The following is a 20,251-nucleotide window of genomic DNA, read 5'->3' on the forward strand; positions in this document are numbered from 1 at the left end:
ATTCTGCTGTAGTTTATCACGCAGCGCCGCGGAAAAACAACCAAATATTTTACCCAGCTTGTCCCCCAACAACTGGCTTTCATCAAGAGATCCTTCAGAAGCAGGAAAAGAAAAACAAACCCCTTTTTTCTTTTACCGATTCAAGCCCTTTTCTTTTCTCTAAAATTACGTCATTTTGAGTCGGTAATGATACCATTTCATGTCTATAAGTGATACTCTGATGTTTCTGAGCTATAAGCGTAACAGCGGCGGCCGTTGGTGCGGCGAGACGGCTGCAGCGTAACTCCATTACCTCACATATAATCAGAGCGCAGACAGCTGACTGGCTGATTAATGGCTTCAACCTGGCCGGCACGCCTGCACGAAGATGCAGGCCGAGCGCAGAGCTGCTATTAGTGGTGCTAGCGATACGGGTTTAGAATAAACAGAATCAACAGGCCTGTCAACAACACAGCCGCATCCGAAACAAGCACCCAAACCCGTCCAAGGCGCTTCAGAAAACAAAAGACAACAAAACAAACTTTTGTCTGTTTTGTAAAAAACTAAACCATCAGGTAAACTGGGTCATTTATCAAAATCTTAGACTGGATTTTGTGGCTGTTAAGATAAAAGCAAGTGAGAAAAAGCTCCTATTATTTCATAAATAAGTAATGTAGCTAAGTATTTGTTTCTGGGACGCGCACTGACGATATGGGTTCGTGCAAATATTGATATTAGGAGCAAAACTGGAAAGGCAGTGTGTGCACAAAGGTCATTCAAATGTTTGAAGTTCCAGATTTGCCTCAGCTTTAACCACAACTGCTGTTTGTCTTCGCCGACTGCAGCCAAATGCAAAGAAAGGCCCATAAAAAACGTCTGGTCACAGGCTTTTAGTATTATTATTATTATTTTTGTGAGCGTGTGTGTATGAATGTAGAAACCTGAATTTCATTAAGTTCTAAACCTGAAAAGGGCTTGCTGATTAGGTGGTTTCAGTTTTCTGTTTCAATCTGCTGCTATCTCCAGAATCAGTGTCTGGCAGCAGAAATCCCCACCAGTAATGTCTCCTGCACATAGATGGCATCAGCGCACATGACTGCCAAATTCCTTCCACTTAATTATCTCTGAGCGATCCTTTTTATGTTGAGGTCATGGGAGGGAAACTATGAAATCAACCATAAAACTGCTCAAACTCACAATTATATTTTACACTGAGAAAACGTATTTTTACCCCTCCCCCCTCTGAGCACAGGGTGTAACTTTGCCTCATTTTGAGCATATGTATTGTAATTTTTCCTTCGTTATTCAAATGGAAGATTTATTGCTCTTATGCCTCGACGTAATAGGATTAAAGATGCAACTTTTCTTCTGTTTTGAACTATAGCGAAGTTCTTCCAAGAAGTAAAAGTAGTAAAGCAAGACACAGCTCATAAAGTACGATTATCCAGCAGTCAGAAGCCAGCTCTGAGCATTAATGGGCAAAACGCATCTCCGGCTTTTTGGGGTATTCCAACCAAAGCTTCATTTGGAAGGAGAAGGAGGTCAGATATGTTGAGTGAGGCAACCTCAGCTGACCAGAGTGAGGCACGAGGACGGCGGCGGCCCGCTCCTCTGCGGTCGCAAAAAGCAGCTTCCTTCTGGTAACAAGAGGAAAAAGCGTTTATATCCCGAGAAACTGCAGCTGCTCAGGAACTTATGACTTTGTGACCTCAAAGGGTTCCAGAAAAACATCCCCAGCGGGCGGGAAAAACGAAGAAAGAACAGTGTGATTCCTTCACACTTCTGAGACATCCAACAAAACTGATTTTACAATTCAAATATAAAATTGCTACAATGAATACATAAAAACTAGCATGTGACGATGCAAGAAGAATTCAGGTTTTCATGAATCATATCCACTAAAATGCCTCCAACATTACAGCTGGATGTCCAAAAATGAGTTTACAATAAAATCCATGAATACTTGTGACCACCTCAAGCAATGCATAGAAAACTGTCAGCCTTATTTAAACACAAATATTGCATATTTGCACGATAAGTAATGCTTCTCTAATAGTAGCTGGTTTTACCCCCATTGGTGGAAATGACTTCAGTGGTTCCATCGTTTCTGACGTCAGTCTGAACGAAGCTCACCCACTCCACACTGTCATCTGTGAGACGTTTGAGGGTTTCTTTTCCAATCTTTGGTCACACCGATTCCTGCAACAGTGGCTAAAATCAAACAAAAAACACCAATCCTCCAGCTGCAGCTGATCCAGAACGCTGCTGCTGGCGTTCTGACTAAAACCAGGAACATGGAGCACATCAGGTCTAAAGTCTCTACTCTGACTCCTCGTAGCTCAGAGAACAGACTTTAAAATGCTGCTGTTATTTTATAAATCACTGAACCATTTAGCACCACGATACATTAAAGATCTGCTGTTGTCATAGCAACCTCTCAGAGCCCTCAGGTCTTCTGGTTCTGCTCTGCATCCACAGAACCAGAACCAAACAGAACCAAACACGGAGAAACAGCATTCAGCTTCTATGCACCACAAATCTGGAACAAACTTCCAGAAAAATGCAAAACAGCCGAAACGCCGAGTTCCTTTAAATCTCGACTAAAAACCCAGCAGTTCAGAGTCGCTTTTGAAAAACAATCAACGGTGGCGCTTAACTAAACGTAAAGTTTTAATTGTTGACTGTGTGTTTTATGACCTTGTAATGTAAAGACTTTGAAAAGTCATGCTGCTGAAATGTGCTACATTAATTTAAATCATTTGAAGTCAAGTCACTCCACAGCATTTAGGAAATCAAAACTCTGTGGCTTCAGTCAGGAGGACAAGCTGAAGTTTGAAGAGAGCGGGACAACTTCAAAGAGTTTTCTCAGTATTTCTGAAAGTGGTATTAAATATATGTAATACCACTGTGTATATCTATACACAGATATAACATATCTGTGTATAAATACGTTATAAAAACATGCAGGTTTTCATGGGGTGTCAGGAATAAACACATACAACATGCTAACTTTGTCAACTGCATAAACATTTTGCTTTTATTCTAAAAAGTTGTGTAAAACTCTTTTGTAACATTTTCTTTTTTAAAACACACACAGTGTGACATCACCTCCAAATTAATAATGGCTTCTCAAGGCAGGAGGGCTAGAAAGCATTACATTGAACGCAGATCAAAGCATTGGAAAAAAGATAGGAAATAATGATGCATAAATAAATAATGATGACAGGACTCTTCAGTGCATTTTTCATCATCAATGAAAACTTTATGATTTAATCTGTTAATCTGTTTTATGAAGACAATAGATTCTTTACAGTGTGACAACAACGCTGGATAAACCAAGTGTGTATAAAGGAGAAAATCAGCATGTTATTAATCATCAACTCAGCAGTCAGCAATAGAATACAACTTTACGATTTCACATCCATTCCTTTGCTCTAATTATTATTGACTGTGTAGAACAACTTGTTTGTGGAAACTCGCATCTTCATAAATAACCGATGAAGAAGAGCTCGCCAACATCCAATGAGATCACATTTCCTGCAAGGTTTTGGGATTATAAACACATGCAGATGTAGCGTCACCATGACAATATTGATGTCTAGCGTTCTTCATGCACATATGACATCAAAGTGCAATTAAAAATGACGGCCGTAATTCCGACGGCATGTTCGGAAAACACTCTCTGGCCAGCAGCGGGAAACATTTTGAAGGCTTCTGTTCAGCCAGAGTCTAATATCAACACAGCGGCGGCGGACTTTAATCCAAAACTATGAAGGCTGATGTGTCACTGACACAAATAAACATCGCCAGAGGCCACAAAAACCTACCTCTCATCCAGTCGGCTGAGTGGCAGCTGAACATCTGCCATGTGCATCACTAAGCAAACACAGAGGAAATCCTTGTAAAGGAGAAAAAAGCCAGAGCCGTGACCATATTTTCTGCTTGTGTTCTTTCTAAAAAAGATGCTGCAGGACGGTGGAGATGCAGAGACATTACTATATGCAGCCTGTTGCTGTGGCAGCCTTGGGTTGAGACCGCAGCTCTCAGGAGGCTGAGGCCTCTTACATCTGGACAGCACTAAAGCAGCTGGATGTAACTCAAAAATAATTGCTTCCTCTACAGTGTCCAGGAAAACACCAAGTGACTGCCATGTTCACCGCTCCTCCCTGCAGGGAAGGCAACTAAATCAACATTTTTAGGCCATTTATCATCCGCTGACTTTGTAGCCTTTGTTTGGACTTTGTGAAAGCAACAAGAAGCTCAGAGAGTCGTTTTGCTACACAATGAAGCTTCAGCATTAAAGGCTACATTTTTATATAATTTTTGATTAAAGGTGAAAAAACAAGGTCACAACCCATTTATGCTTAAAGGAAAACTTATTTGTTTCCTTTTAAACATGATAGCATACATAAAACATGCTCATTACATTTTGTTTGCAAATTCATCTAATTTCCCATTAATAGTGTCTACAGATAAAAAGATTTCAGTCTATTTAGTTCTGTCTACTTTGAGTCCAGAATGAAATGTTTTAGGGCTCTGTCACTTTTATGCAAATAAGCCGTTTCTGGCCACGCCCCCTAACTCTGTGTTAATACTCTCACCTTTAAATATGTGAAAATGACTTTAAACACTTGCAGCAAACCTTCAGCAAACGGTTTCCAAATAGTAAGTCAACATCAAAACACGTCTTTTCCAGCAGCCATTAAGTTAAGCGATGAAATGCATGTAAACATGTAGTGAATATTTGTGTATTTTGCTTCTTTTGCTCAAAAGTTTTTGTCTATTTAATCATTTCTGCTAGTTTTACGGATTTATTGACTTTGTTTAAAGCAATGTTTGTTCTTGTATTGAGAAAACTATCAATTCAAAAATGTTTTTTTTAATATCTCCTTAAAAGTATTTTAAACAGTAGAGACAGTATGACGGAAAGTTTGTATTTTTTTTTTAGGTTTACTTTTAAAAACCTGTTGATATATTTTTATACAAGCCGATGCTTAGCCATGCAATGCCATAAAAAGACATTTGTCATTTCCTTTGCCCCTTTTTTAAAGACAAATTTCTCCCTTGGGAGACCAATACGGGGGCGGGGCTCTACTTCGGTTGCTAGGTGACGGGCCGGGGTTGCTAGGTAACGAGGGAACGCCTGGTGATCATGACGTCAGTATTAGGAGGTTTTTGAAACGGTTCTTTTTGTGGTCACCAAAAAACAATAAACTTACTGCCAGAAAACGGATGAGTGTTTTTTGTTTGTTAGCGCTTTGAATGTTTCTGGAAGCAGTAGAGACTGAAATGTAAGAATAAAAATGTGCAAAAAGTGAATTTTTCACAGTAGTCCCTTTAATAAGCCTGGATTCCTATTGTGTGTGGACATCAGTGTAATGGTTTTTATCGGTACCGTGAGCGAAGCGATGGACCCAGTAGTAGCAGAAGTCCACCCCGAGGAAGGTGAGCCACCAGGTCCATGCAGAGTCCCAGGGCAGCTCCAGCAGGCGGAAGTGGTCCCACACGTACAGGTAGGCCGACAGCTCGCAGCCCCTCATCACCAGCCTGCAGGACGGACACAGGCAGAGCTCTGCTTCAGCAAAAAGCCAGGTTTTGTCTTCCCACATTGAGCAGCTGGAGGGGTAACGGTAAGACAGTGGGGTATGTGGAACATTTTGGTGTGTACAGGCAGATGGAGCTACATAAAACATGACAAAACAACCTGCTGCCACAAAGGACCGTACAGGCAGATCACCATCTTCCAGTACATCGCGTGCTAAATGGTTCAGTCAAAGTCCAGAGAATCTGTGGAAAGGTTTTGAAAACGTATCTGACTTACTGCCGCATATGGAAATTAAATGAATAGGATTTTTTTATTTATTTTTTTTGATCAGAAAAGGGTCGTTCTGACAGAAAAGTGAAGAAGTCGGACACGAGTCGCATAAAGAAAGAAAAAATAATAAATCGGATTAGAGTCACATTTGCCTGCTGAGTAAACAAAACCAAACAGTACTTATTCAGACTTTTCCATGTTTCATTTTAATTACAAATTTGCATAAACATAAAGTAAATCGTTGCTTCCTGATTTTTTTTATTTTGACAGTTTACTTTTAACAACACATTATATTCTGATGCACAAGAATTTGATGTTTTTCTTTCAAAACAGAAATTATAATAAATTAGGATCAGCTGCTTAAACCTTCCCATTTCTTCTGTCTACTAGGTCTGTCACAATAAACAATAAAGCAATTAATCGCATTAAATTAAATCGAGTTAAAAGAAACTCAATTTTCATTTGCTTGATTCATCGTTTTCCTCTTTTTTCTCTCTTTGTACCAAAAGCTGAATGATAAAAGTCGTCAGTCTGGTGTTTTGATCTCAACTCTCCATGTTTTTGAAAAATAACTTTGTTTAGAGACTTCATAATTCATTGTATTTGTTGTTTCTGATGTTAATTTATTTTGGATACTTAAAATGTCTTTCAGTTCCAGTGTTAAATGTTCATTAGAGTTCAGAATATGTTCTTGCATTTTTATGCCATTATTACCAAAATAAATGTTCTCAAAACAACAATATTATTGTTTATTGCAATAAGTTCTGGAACTATTGATCGTCCAGCAGAACGTGACTGGCTTAGTACATTTACTTGAGTAACTCTTTTGAAAACATGAACTTTTAGGAGTATTTTTACTACGCTGTACTTTTCACTTTTACTTGAGTAATTTATTATGAAGTATTTCTACTCTTAGTTGAGTAAAATTTCTGGATTTTCTACCCACTGAATGAAAAACAAACATGTTTTAACCAAAAAAAAAATTAATCACCAGACACAGACCTGCAGTTTGTTTAAGTTTTTATTGAAAGAAACTGATTTGGAAAAAAGTTATTTTATGTTTGTTATTTTTGCTACTTATATGAATCATTGTCATTTTTGTCCTTAAAATACCAAAATTTCCTCTTAACTTTACATTTTGGTCCACTTGATGATGTAATTTTTAAATGTTAAATTATTGATAATTTGATAAGTTACTCAGAACTTGAGTAGACGTTTAACCACGTACTTTTTTGCTCTAACTTGAGTAATTTCTTGGATGGCTACTTTTTACTTGGGTAAAAACATGTTGAAGTTGCGCTGTTCTTAGTTAAGTATAACTGGGATCCTCTGCCTCACTTTGTGACGCTTTGTGACACTTTGTGACGCATATTTACGCCTCGATGGGTCCTGCAGACTTACAGCGGGAGTCTGGAGATCATCCCAGCAGAAAGGGAGGTGAGACCGTCACTCAGCGTAACGACAGGGCTTCCTGTCATCAGCGCACCCACCGCCATCTCCAGCAGCATCAGTCCCACAAAGTATGGCGTGGCCTGCACACACACACACACACAGTCAGGACGCAGCTAGAACAAGAATAACACCATTTCAAGTCCTATGTTGCCTTTACTAGCTGTACTGAAAGGGAGTATTTGTTTTGGCGGATGAGCTGAAACCTTTCAGGACTTTCATGTCTTGTGGTCCGTGATGTTTGTTTCGCCGAACGAGACCAGAGCGGCAGGTCCGAAGTCACCGTGATTTGGCAGGTTTAAAAACGCAAACATTCATGCGAACAAAGCAGCGATGGAGGGAGGAATGAGCTCAGTGGATGAATTACACATCAGTGCTAACAAACTGTAGAAAGTAGTAACGTCAGAAAGAAGCCAAGTAAAATAAATGCAGGATGGTCAGTGATAAAATGCAGCCAAACAAAGTAATCTGTCTAGCATTCAGGTATTTCCAGAATATGTTGCTTTTAGACATATTAGAAATGTCATGAAGTTCCAGAAAGGTTGGATTCATATTGTTTTGAGCCCACATGTTGTAGAAAAGGCTGTCAGAAATCCTCACTCAGAAAATGTGACAATTTTCAGCTTGAAGAAAAATGGGAACAACGTGACAATATAACTGAATAGATAGATAGATCTGCAACTTTAAGTAAAAACTATTGATTTAATTATGTTTGTGAGGCCTGAAGTTTCCATTGGGTAAAAATTATTGTTCAATACTTAGGAATACGATATAATTAAATTCTACTTAGTAATTTTAAGCTGAGTATTTTTACAAAAATAAGTAAATGCAATTTTATCAAATCAACATAATATACCAAATTACACAGTCAGTCGTTTTTACTGAATATGCTTCAAGTATTTATTTTAGAAATATTTAGGTTTTTTTTTTCCTGAGTGAATCAGATGGAGTCAATCTGTTAACAAGTAAATAAAAAAAATAAAAATCAACAACCACTCCATCAGGAAGAGTTACTGCCAGTATAAACTAGTAAATTAAGTGATTCAATCAAATGCGTCTGTGAAAGCAGATTTTCCTTTACTGCAACTCTTGATGTGCAATTGGAAATATGCATGGGCAAAGTGCTCAACTTGTTTGTCAAGTTTATTCTTAAAATAAACCTGATAAGAAGCTGGATTTTCAGTCATAAGAGCATCGGCACATGAGAGTACCGTTGGTTTAAAATGAACGTTAAGCTCCACAGGACTCCAAATTCAGTTCAGCAGCAGAAATACCAGCCAGATGTTCAAAATCAGCAGAATTAAAAAGTGGGAAACTTTACAACTAAAAAAATAAAACATAAAAATATGAAAAAGAAGGCCACCAAGTACACAGCCATGAGGTACACCCCACCTTAAGCGAGATGGTGAAATATCACCGTCTCAAATGACACAGAAATAAATATGAATGGAAATTATGTTCAAATTCAGTATTTATGGTGAATTGATGAAAGGTGCTGCATTTTAATTAAAGTCAAATTTTCAAACCGTTTTTTTCACGCAAATAGTTTTAATATTTGCAAAAATAAAGTTGTTATTGATTTGGTTCTCGTTTTGAAATTCAAAATGGCTTTGAATGATGAGGGTCCATCTGAAAACATGTTATGAGTTTATGGGATAATCATTAGTTAAGATTATTCTGGTGCAAAATATGCGTCTTTTGAATTCCTTGTTCATGTGTGTAATTTTATGCTACTGCGTGTTTGAAATAAAAATTCACAATGCTTCTCATTTTGCAAAAAATAAACCAATATTTATTTTTTTGTTGGATGTTTGTGTAACAATTTTTCACATGTAAACGACATTATTTCTGCGAACACAGCAATGGTCAAACCACTGGACACACCTGAGGATTTGTCCAGACTCGTTCCTTCAATCGAATTTGTTTTCTTAATCTCTCTGTATTTAGACTCTCATGACATCTTGAACGGTTGCAAGTTTCAAGCGATGAAATTGGTTTTGTCCCTTCTGAGCAGCTGTAGTTTGACCAGAAAACCACAGCGGAGGAATTAGAAATGTCAAAATGATGATGAAACGTGTCAAACAGAAGCAAGGAAAATTAAAATCCAACAGACAAATATTAGATTTTTCATTGGAGCTGCTGAACGCTAAACAAACAGGTGACGTCTTTTTCCAAGGGTTCTGGAAACATGCTCTAACCTCTTACTGGATCTGTCAAACATGGAACAAATTAGTGAGGGAGGGGGTCAGAAAACGGGTCAGAGCTGCTGCGACTTCAGCAGCAGGCCGCCCTTCTGGTTAGCTCCACGCTGACCGAGGGAGGCTCAGTTCGAAGGTTGGACACCTGGCTGGAGCGAGGCGGGGAGGCACAACGGGGCCGCAGAGGCGCACATGTGCAGGTGGAGCTGCAGGAAGTGAGACGGTGCATGCAGGTGTGTGTGTGTGTGTGTGTGCAGGCAGAGGCGCGAGCACCACCAGAGACCCGTGATCACACGCTACGTTCCAACATCTGGCAGCTAACAAATGGGCTCGCAACACAAGCAGGCCTCCTCCAAACTCTGTGAGAAAGGAAGAGATTATCGTTCTGGCCGAAAGCCGTCCCCCCGTCTTTCCCTCCACTTCTGTCCTGCAGAAAGTTTCACCACGACAGAAAGTTTCGCTCGGAGCGATCTTATCCGGGCTGATTCTCATGCACGTTTGTTTTTGTTTTCTTTAAAACATGCATATGTCAAACGTTCCCCATCTCCTGATTTTTCTCTCTTTTATGTAAAATGTTATTTTTTCCCCTTTTATTGGGATCTTTTGAGGTCGATTCTTTCTGATCTCGAGTACAATCAAAACGTCCTTTCCTGCGTTACTTTGTCTTCCTAACACATAAACTAAAAATCACAGTAAAGACCATTTAATACGGCAGCAGATTTAGTGCAACTGTTTGTTGTGGTATCTAATAATTGTGTTTTATTTCCTCCTGAATTCAACCTTACATGCAATAGGACATTTGTGGACCAGATGTCTGCTTTTTCTCCCAACGAGCCCATTTTTGTTGAGAGCGTAAGGTCACGGATGACTGATGTTGGCAAAAAAACACGTAGGCTGACGGTGCACTTTTATCTGAGAAATACTGTTTGCTTTCAAATCACGGAGCAGCCGGGAGACCTGGCAGGGTCTAACGAACACATAATTCCAAACAACTCCCAAATTAGAAGATTGTGTTTTGTTTTGTTTCTAATTAATTTGGCGTGCTGGGATCATAGAACAACAGCGAAGAAAAATTAATGGCAGATCTTAAACTGTAAACAGTTGGGAACTAGTCAGGCACCATCAAACCCTACAGCAACAACAAGTTTACCTAATCATGCCGGGTAGTGGATTATAAGAGCCCCTGCTGCTGGGGTAATTGTTCTGCTCCCCAATGTGCCCATAAAAACCTAACAAAGTTGGGTTTTTTAAACCTGCTGCAGACATTTCCCACAATAAAACGCAAGACAACCATATAAAATAATAGCTCAGTATTTTTACATAAACTGCGCATTAAGAACACTTTAACTCAATCCAAAGCCGTCATTCTGCAGGTTTGGGTCGTCAAAACGGCGTCTCATCAGCGGAGTTCCTCAGGGACGCGTGCTTAGCCACCTGCCGTAAACTCCACTTAAACATAATTGCACAAACGCAAATGAATCTGTCACTGAACTGGAAGAAGGTGCCACCATCATCTGCTGCATGTTAGGAATATCTTTATATTGCCGCGTTGCTGGGAAAATATGGTCAAAACAAGCAACACCCTCTTCTATAGTTTTATTAAAGAGCAGCGAAACCAAATCAGCTTTTTTCATATGCACTACATACACTGGGCCTAAGTGGTTCTGTTTTGATATTAGTGTGAAATTTCAAGTCAAACTTGGTCACTTAGCTAACCTTAACCCTAATCCCCACATTTATACACAGCCACATTCCAACAACAGAAAGGCACATATTTTATCTAGAGATTTTTAGAACACTGTACTTTTTACTTTTAGTTTGAGTGATTTCATTATGAAGTATTTCTGCTCTTACTTGAGCAAAATTTCTGGATTTTCTACCCACTGAATGAAAAACAAACACGTTTTAACCAAAAATTCACCAGACACAGACACACAGACCTGCAGTTTTGGTTCAAGTTTCACAAGTTTCTTATTGAAAGAAACAGATTTGGAAACATTTTCTTTTGCCTGATTTTGTTATTTTTTGTTACTTGAATTTTGTTACTTAAAATACCAAAATTTTCTTTTAACTATATACTTTGGTCCTTCTGATGGTGTAATTTTTAAATATTAAACGATAATATCATCAGTTACTCAGTAGACTTTTTACCAAATACTTTTTTACTCGAGTAATTTCTTGGACAGCTACCTTTTACCTTAACTTGAATAAAAATATGCTGAAGTAGTACTACTCTTGCTTGAGTACTTTGAGTACTTTGCCTCGTCCGGTTTCGACTTAACTCTTAAAAAGTTGCACCAAACCATGGCAGCCATCTTGAATTATGGACTTTTTCGACTTCTTTTCTAATCCAGATTAGCCGTTTGGTGTCATTGTCTTGAAGGTGACCTGGTCTGGACCAAGACTGAGTGGTCAAGACGGATTGCCTCACCAGGTGACACAGCAGCAGCAGCAGCAGCAGCAGCTCTGTAAAAGGCTGACTGATGTAAAGGTTAACCAGCTTTCAGTCCCAAAGGTTTGACGTCTCGATGACGGACGGTCTGAGCAAACCGAGCACTGAATCATGTCCTTACATTTGCACTCAGTGGGTCAAGACACGACCCTTAACTGTACTCTGAGGAATCTGTTGAGTAGCTGTTGTGATCAAAAACAGAACAAAACCAATAAAGTATCACATGTTGCTGATGTGTTTTACTCTTTAAAACAGAAGACGTTGCACATTTCAGGTAATGCAATAAATCAACCGTACCTCCTTTGGTTCCGTGGCGTTGCCTTGATTTTTGAAGCTTCTCATGTCTGCAGGATATTGCTACTCTGATTGGTGATTTATGGACCAAAGGAAATTCAGAGAGGCTTTTGTTTTGGCAGCTGTTTGACAAAGCTGCTTTGTGAACGAGTCTTTTGAGAATATCCTGGTGAGCTGCATCACAACCTGCTCTGGCCGAAGGAACGCTCTGCAGGAGAAATCTTTACAGACGGCGATCAAAAGCATTAGCAGCTCTGAGCCGCAACCGTCCAGCACAGAACAAACAGTAGAAAACTTTTTCAAATATTTAATATTATTGTTTTATTTACTGACTGTCATTACTTCTTTTGGTAGCTTATTATTGATTTTGCATTGCTTTAATCCAGAAGACATACGACACATTAAACTACCTGCCTGCTAACATTTACGTCCATCTTTCTATGTAAATTGTCTATTTTGCCGATTTTCTGTCCATTTGTGCTTCTTGTAGTTTCGACTTATGCGTCAGTTTCTCCATCATAAACATCTTTTCTGCTATTGCAGCCCGTTGGCTCCTCAATGGCGTTTCCACTTCCTTTTAGTTGTTTTCCCTCCAATATACTAATGGTTTTAATGGAACTTTGTATCCTAAAACTTTATTGAAGACACAGATCATATCCTATTTTTTTTTATTCACGGTCATTTCCTAAAATATTTCAATAGTGTGCATATTGACCCTTTGCCCGTGACGTCACGCTCTCCAGAACTCCGCCCACTGCGCCATGACGGACGTCAAAACAACCAATGGTCTAAAAACAGAAATCTGTAGCATAATGTTGCACCTATTTAGTTGATTTCTCTTTAAAAACAGTCAGAGTGCTGCGCGGTCAACTGCACAAACAGACAAGGATGCAAACCAAACTTATTTTATAACAATGAGAAAAGATGCATCAGCATAGCAGGGCGTTAATTATAATGACTGTCAGCCCTAAGGGGAAAACCGCACATTTGCAGTGAACACTTTTTGCAAGGTAAGATTAGAAAGATATCAAATACCACATTATGGAGAAGGTACGTCTAACCATTAGTAACCATGGCGACAATCATACAGTGTGAAATCAGGTGAAGTCAGTAATTTGATCAACATGTCAGGAAGGAGGAGGTTCGGGTCGGTTTCTAAGCTAGCTGTTTCCAACTTCTGTAAATCCGTCGTCTGTGAACCCAACCAGGTGTTTTACGTTCAGACAAATTAGCTCGATTCCAACAAGCAGAAACCATGAATAAACTGGCAAAAACAACTTTGGAAAACAATTTCAGTCGCTCTGTTCAAAACTCCCAATCCTCACGTCTGGCGGCAATCATGGCGCCTCGAATGATTAAGTGACGTAGCTGAGAAGGGTCAATACTTTCCCACATCCTCTCCAACAATTCTGTCGTCTTTTTAGCTCATTGCTTTTCAATTTTAGTGTGATTAAAAAAAACTCATGAGGTTCTTCCAGGCAAACTCTTTCCCTGTCTAAAAACTCGTTGATCAAGAGTTTCTTGTGCAAATTTAGATGGATTCAAATAATTTATTTCTGGTAATCATAATCCTTTGTTACATATATCTGACACTCACATTTTAATTTAATTAATAAGAGACAGTAGTAAGAAGGATTTTTTTCAGGATATTTTACAGTCATTACTGAAATAAACTGCAGCTTGAGGTCATTCCACTGAGAAAAGTTAAAGTTTTACCACTTTCCATTAAATTTATGTTTGTTCTTTCTGTTTATAAGTTGACCTACTTTAAAAACAGAAAGAACTGGAGTTTGAACTCGAGTTAGAAAGATTTCAACCAAGTCCTATAATCGCAAAACTAAAGTAAACTGAAACCTTTTTACATTTTTTCTCAAAATAATGCAACTTGTCTCAAAACAAACAAAAAAATGTCTCGACTTAAGTTTAGAGAGCAGGTTTTTGTATAGTGTTCTTGTTGTGTGGTTGTTGCAGCAAATGACCGGCTTTCTGCATGTGTCCACCAGGATTTGAACTAATTTAATTTGGTAATAAGCACCAAGTCTTTGTTGTTAGAAGGCCTCCTTACCATCACCCTAATCTGGGCAGTGAGGTTTTCTGTGTGGCTGCCTCTGAAGATCCTCAGACCAACTGAGCTGCCCCAACGTGTTACTAATTTCCAAGAGACAAGTTGATGAAATCAAGAGAAAGACAACATAAATGTGTGAGCTGCATGTTATACTGCAGGTAAAATAGGTAATAAAGGTGCATTTCCGTTGCTACTGACTTTGAATTTACACCAAGTTTCAGGAACAAACCAAGTAATCCACACATTCTATGAAATAAAAAAAAATCTACAAATTAAGTAGAAAAGCCAAGAAATTCACTGAAATCTGTCAATGTTTAGAAAGTATTCCTCAGTAGTGGCTAAAATATTAACTGATGGGCAACAAAAAGGTTTTTCATTACTGAGTTATCGGATAAAAGCTAAAAAAGACCTTGCAAAATGTGGCGATGCAAATAACTAGAGCTTCGTTTCTAAGCATCTGAATGCTACAGCCATAGTCCAGTAGGAATGCTCGAAATAAACGGTATGCAGTAGAAATGATAGAAATTTGTCCTACAATAGAGATCTGCTGTCTACCGGCTAGCCGCGGTGATGTTTGTTGATGACGGAATATCCGTCATCAAAACACAGAGAGCGCACGGGAAAAACTCGTTAAAGGTGCATAAAACGTAAAAAATTAAGGACCTGGTTCGGGGTTAGCATCCCGTGGTCTTAGCATGATGCACAGGAGTAGGTAGATGTCATGGTCAGACAGCAGGGAAGCAAGGAGTATAGGGTCACGACCCTTATCGTAAAGCACACAGAGTAAAGCTCGCTGGGTCCAATGGACCCCGTCTCTTAACCCTGGTGGTGGTCTTAGCGCGATGCTCAGGAGGAGCACAGCAGATGGCACGGTCTGACGGTCTTTCAGAAACCACAAAAAGAAAACCTTGTCAGATCGTACAGTGCAACCAAAGAGAGTAAAAAACATGTAGGGTCTGAATGACCCTGTCTCTTAAGACCGTAGGAGAGTTAAACAGTCAAACCAGGAGCAGAAAAACGTAATCTGTAAACAGCATGGAAGAGACGAAATACAAGCCATTTATTTTACCACCTTAAATCAAAGAATGTGTTTGAATACCAGCAATGCAGCCAACTGCAAGGCCCAGTTTCAACTCTGTGAATAAAAAGCAGGATTTGACACAGACATCCATTATATTAAGTTTTTGTGCTTCTATATAGAGACATATTTTAATTTAAGTTTGATTTAACCAGGTGGTCACCACTGAGATTAAGCTGCTGCCCATCATTACCAATAATAGGAGCAACATAAAATATTACGTACAAATAAAATGCACACAAACGAGTTTTAACACATACAAATAGATACATTCCACTCAGTATGCGATTTCATTTCTACGGTAAATTCTATACAAATCATATCGTGATACATTGTCACTGCCACTTATAACAATATATATCGTGATATGGAATTTATGCAATATCCCACATCCGCACAATCCATTAACAAACTTAATTTCACCATAAACTTGCGATGGCTGTTAAAATATAAACTACAGATATAGTCTGGTCACTTATGGCTGAAGCTAAACTCTTTAGATGTTTAACCTTTTTCCATGTTTGGAAGGAGAAAGGTGCTGTGCTTCACCCTGAAAACCCAACACCAAAAAAGAAGTTTACAGGTAAGGAATATGGTAGTTTGAGGGAAGATGAATGGAGAAACGAACCAGAACCTACTTGATAAGAATCTGAAGATGAATCAAGTGTGCAGCTCCAAGCAAGATGATAATCCCAGCCACACAGCCAAAAAAACTCTTAACTGGCTTCAGAGACAGAAAGTAATACCCAGTAAATCACAAGACTTGTATCGAATTCAAAATCTATGAAGAGAGCTTAAAATGAGAAAGCAACTCCAGAACATTTACGATTTGGAGGCAGTTTGTGGAGAATAACGAGTCAAAAAAAATTAAATCACGTTTGATTTGTCTCCGTTAACGAGACTACATGACTCAACACTTTTCCACATAGGAAAGCGTTCAATGATGACTCCCAACTCAACTTTTTACCCATAATTCCCATCACTCTGATTTCTTGGTATTACTAAGATTGTGAGAAATTGTTCACCTACGTCACAATATTTCTCAGCTTCAAAGGATTCAGGCTCCAATTTGGTGTAGCTGTTTTTCCGAGCTGGTTGTACCATTACACACGGGTCCAGCACATATGGATCTTAACATGCAAGGTTCTGGTTTCCACCGGTGGTGGAATGAGACGGGCACAGCAGCCACATCCAGAGGCTGGACGGCTGCAGACATGATGAGGTAGGAGCATTGGCACAAAGCCACTTTGGTCGGTCTGTTTTTTATGTTTCTCCAGAACCCAGATATGCTCTCAGCGTGATTATGGGCCACCACAGGGTGCGTTCACACTGCAGCCTGAAGTGACCCAATTCTGATTTTTTTGCCGGGGCCGTTCACACTACCAGTAAATGCGACCTGTATGTGTTCTGCAGTGTGAACGTGCAAATGACCTGAAAGTGTCCCGCATGCGCACTAGAGGGTGCAATAGCGTCAGCGTTCTCAGTGTTCTGCCAACCGCCATAAAAAGAAGAAGAGCTCAGTGTTTGCGGAAGTAAATATGGAGGCTAACGGTGGAGCTTAGCTTACATATTTGAAGTTGTTGTCCAACCGGAGCAGCATATTAACAACTTAATCCTCATTATAGTCCATTATAGTTGTTGTTTTTCTTCCCTCTTGCGTGTATCAGGACACAGAATAGTGAGATTTGTTGAGAATCAGTGACATTCAGTTCAGATGAATGTGACCTGAACTTTACGGTCGCATTTGAATCAGATGCGTATCGGATATGGGTCACATTCGAAAAAGAATCCGACCTGTGTTGTTCACACTGCCATGAAAAAATCGGATACAGGTCGCATTACGTCGAAAAAAATTGGAATTCTGTCACTTCAGGCTGCAGTGTGAACGGACCCACAGTCTCCACGGCTGTGCAGAAGTTTTCTGCTCCTTTAAGGCGGACTGTGAGGTCTCATGCTCCACCATTCATGATGGGGATCCTCCAGCATTTTTTATTAATCTGCCCAGATCATCCCCTCTCTGGCTGATTTTTAATTTCATGGCACGGTCTTAATGTCATGTGAAGGTCATAAGCTCCAAGTCAAGATATTCAACAGAGTTTTAAATCAGCACTGAATCATGCAAGATTGAATGCAGATTCTAAGAAGCAGTTTGATATTTTTTATAACTTTATTCTGGTAGAAAAGATTCAAAACATTTTCAGTGTTTTGGGAATCTTAAAGTGGTTCATGTGCACAACATTTTGATTTCAAGGATTAAAACAAAAAATAAAGTATGTAATTTAAATAGACAATGTAATGTAGAGATTGATTTTTCATATTTAGTTTGTGCCAAACCTAATCCAACCTGGAAAATAAGGGAAGAAAATAAAATTTTCTGACTTTGCTGGACAGTTTGTCTGGTCTTTAGTATCAACCGCTTGTCTTTGCACCATTAACATTTCAGATTATCAAACTTTTGGTGATTTGGTACAAAATTTTGGATGCTTTTCTCCAGCAAAGACAAACAAACTGATGGCTGCAGCTAAATACAAGTTAATCCTGGAAGAAAACATGTTTAAAGCTGCATTCAGCCAGTGGGTTAAATCAATTTATCAGTTCACAAAATAACTCAAGTTGTTTTTACGCCAGTAGTCTTGAGAGCATGGAGGGGTTGAAAGAGAATATATGGCTGCAAATCTGAAATAAACTGAAAACATTTCAAAATGGTATAAAACAAACATTACTCTGGTTCATTTACTGTTGCTGAGAAAGACTTGAACACCAGAACTGCTTCCTAGTTATCGCAGAAGTTGGACATCATGGGAATGATGTTACAATGTTACAATGACATGGTGGAAAGCGAACTCTTTGGTGGAATAAATGATTGTCAGTAAAAGCATATTCAAATAATTTCTTATCTTTGCTCTGTGACAGTAAATCACCAAAGATAACACGAGAAAACACAAATAGTGGATTAAAAATGTGATTTCATTTGTCAAAAAGCTTAATTATTAATTTAAAAAACCTGTACAAGCCAGCCTGGCCATATGTGCACTGTAAAAACACATCTACAAAAACAAATCTAACCAAGTATTTTTGGTTTTGTTCTGGTGGAAATATCCTAGTACACTTAAAATAATCTTGTAGTGGAACAAGACATTTTTCTCATATCATATTTATATTTCACTTATAAAAACTTTTTTTTTATCAGTAGTAAGGAGTTACTGACTTAAAACAATATCCTATATCTTGCTTATTTCAAGTGTACAAAGATTTAGAAACCAGACCAAAAACACTTTGGTGTTTTTACAGTGTGAAAAAGTAACACGCCTACTTAAATGAAAAGAGATCAACCATAACATGTAGAAAACTAAGTTCACTTTTATCAGCCACACCCACATCTGACTCCTGTCAGATCTCCAAAATCAAATAAATAAATCCAATAAATAAATAAATCTCTCAGAAACAGAACCTGACTGACAACATGAAGTAGGCTGGAGGATCTCAGGAAGCAACAAATCATGATGAACTTCAAGAACAGATGAGAAACAAAGTCTTTTTGACGTCAAACTGCTTGTTATTTCCCCACAAAAACAATTTATTTCCCAGAAGTTGATGTTTCAAAATGTTAATTTCAGTGTACATAGAATATTGCCATTTTATAGATGCTCCAGTCAACCAAAATCTATTACATATTTACCTGAAGACAAGTAAAATTTTATCATGCAAACACAAATGTTTATATTTTTTTGTTTAAATTATGTACTAGAAAAATACTTAATATGAAAGCACAACATTATATACCAACTATAAATGTTATATTCTGAAATATATAATCAGCTGTCTTAACTTTTGACCTACAAACTTTATGTTTGATGCTCATCCAGATGAAATTGTTTGTTTTGTTTGTTTAGAGACTTCACAAAGTCTCTAAAGTTGAAAAATTACCTTAATTTACGTGTACAGATGTTTTCATTTTAAGGAAAGAAGCGTCCACCCACCTGCTGAACATACTGAGGCACTTCCTCCACTTTCTCAAAGGAGGATTCGTTTGGAGTGAGCATGAAAAACATGGCCCGGAGACCCCTGGAAACGGAACCGGACCCCGCCGCCGCAGCCATGGCCGGGACTCTTGTTTACCTGTGCAGGTGTTGCAGCAAACTCTCACCGCTGCGCACACAGCGCTCACTCTCAAGCGTGTCACCTTTTAAACTCCTTCTGTTTGTTTTTGTTAACTTCCGCGGGAGGGAAAGTAGGTCAGCTGTGACACGGATCCGGAACCAGTTGCTGAATAAAATTCCGAAATAATAAAAAAACATAAAACACTGCGACGGGTTTAAAGCGCCCACTGGGTCCTGCCTCTGCTCTGCCCTTATCCACGCGTTAATCCAGATTTCTCAGGACGCCACTTCACCTTTGGACGCCAGGGTTCTTCACTTAAATCACGCTATCAGTTTTATCGCGAGAATCCGCGCTCGTGTTTGAAGTTTATCTGTGGAAGTTGCCGGAAATGATTGAGCTCTGCAGAAGAGGAGGATGTCACTCCACCTTGTCACATTGCAGCTGTTTGTCACGGTGCTGGGGGGGCTGTGTGTGTGTGTGTGTGTGTGTGTGTGTGTGTGTGTGTGTGTGTGTGTGTGTGTGTGTGGGGGGGGGGGGGGGGCGTTGGGGTGTTCCACGCTTCATGCTGTAAATATGAAACTCGTGAATCACTGACAAAAATCAGAAAAAAAAAAAAAAGTTTCATAATTCAGTGTTTCTATGCACCGGTATCCAAGCATGACTTTTTTCTTTTACATAGATTTTAACCTTAAAAAGTTATTTACGGCTTGTATAACTTTGGATTTGTTTGTAATACACAACACAGAGACAGACAGACGTGATTTAATCGATAAAGTTATGTAACCATGATTCAGCTGCAGGAGATAAAGTTATGCACATT

General features: G+C 38.9%; 1 protein-coding gene across 1 annotated transcript in view; it reads right to left on the reverse strand.

Moving 5' to 3' along the window:
- Positions 1-19,801, reverse strand: part of agmo (alkylglycerol monooxygenase) — a 79,125-nt gene extending 59,324 nt beyond the window's left edge. The window contains exons 1-3 of the mRNA XM_008430938.3: positions 19,311-19,801; positions 7,196-7,326; positions 5,375-5,526 (exon numbers count right to left, since the gene is read on the reverse strand). Coding sequence (XP_008429160.1) covers positions 5,375-5,526; positions 7,196-7,326; positions 19,311-19,430 — 403 coding nt within the window. The 5' untranslated portion in view covers positions 19,431-19,801. The remainder of the gene's footprint in view (positions 1-5,374; positions 5,527-7,195; positions 7,327-19,310) is intronic.
- Positions 19,802-20,251: the final 450 nt, after the last annotated feature.

This window comes from Poecilia reticulata, chromosome 16, assembly GCF_904066995.2.
Source record: "Poecilia reticulata chromosome 16, P_reticulata-male-v2, whole genome shotgun sequence".
NCBI lineage: Eukaryota > Metazoa > Chordata > Actinopteri > Cyprinodontiformes > Poeciliidae > Poecilia > Poecilia reticulata.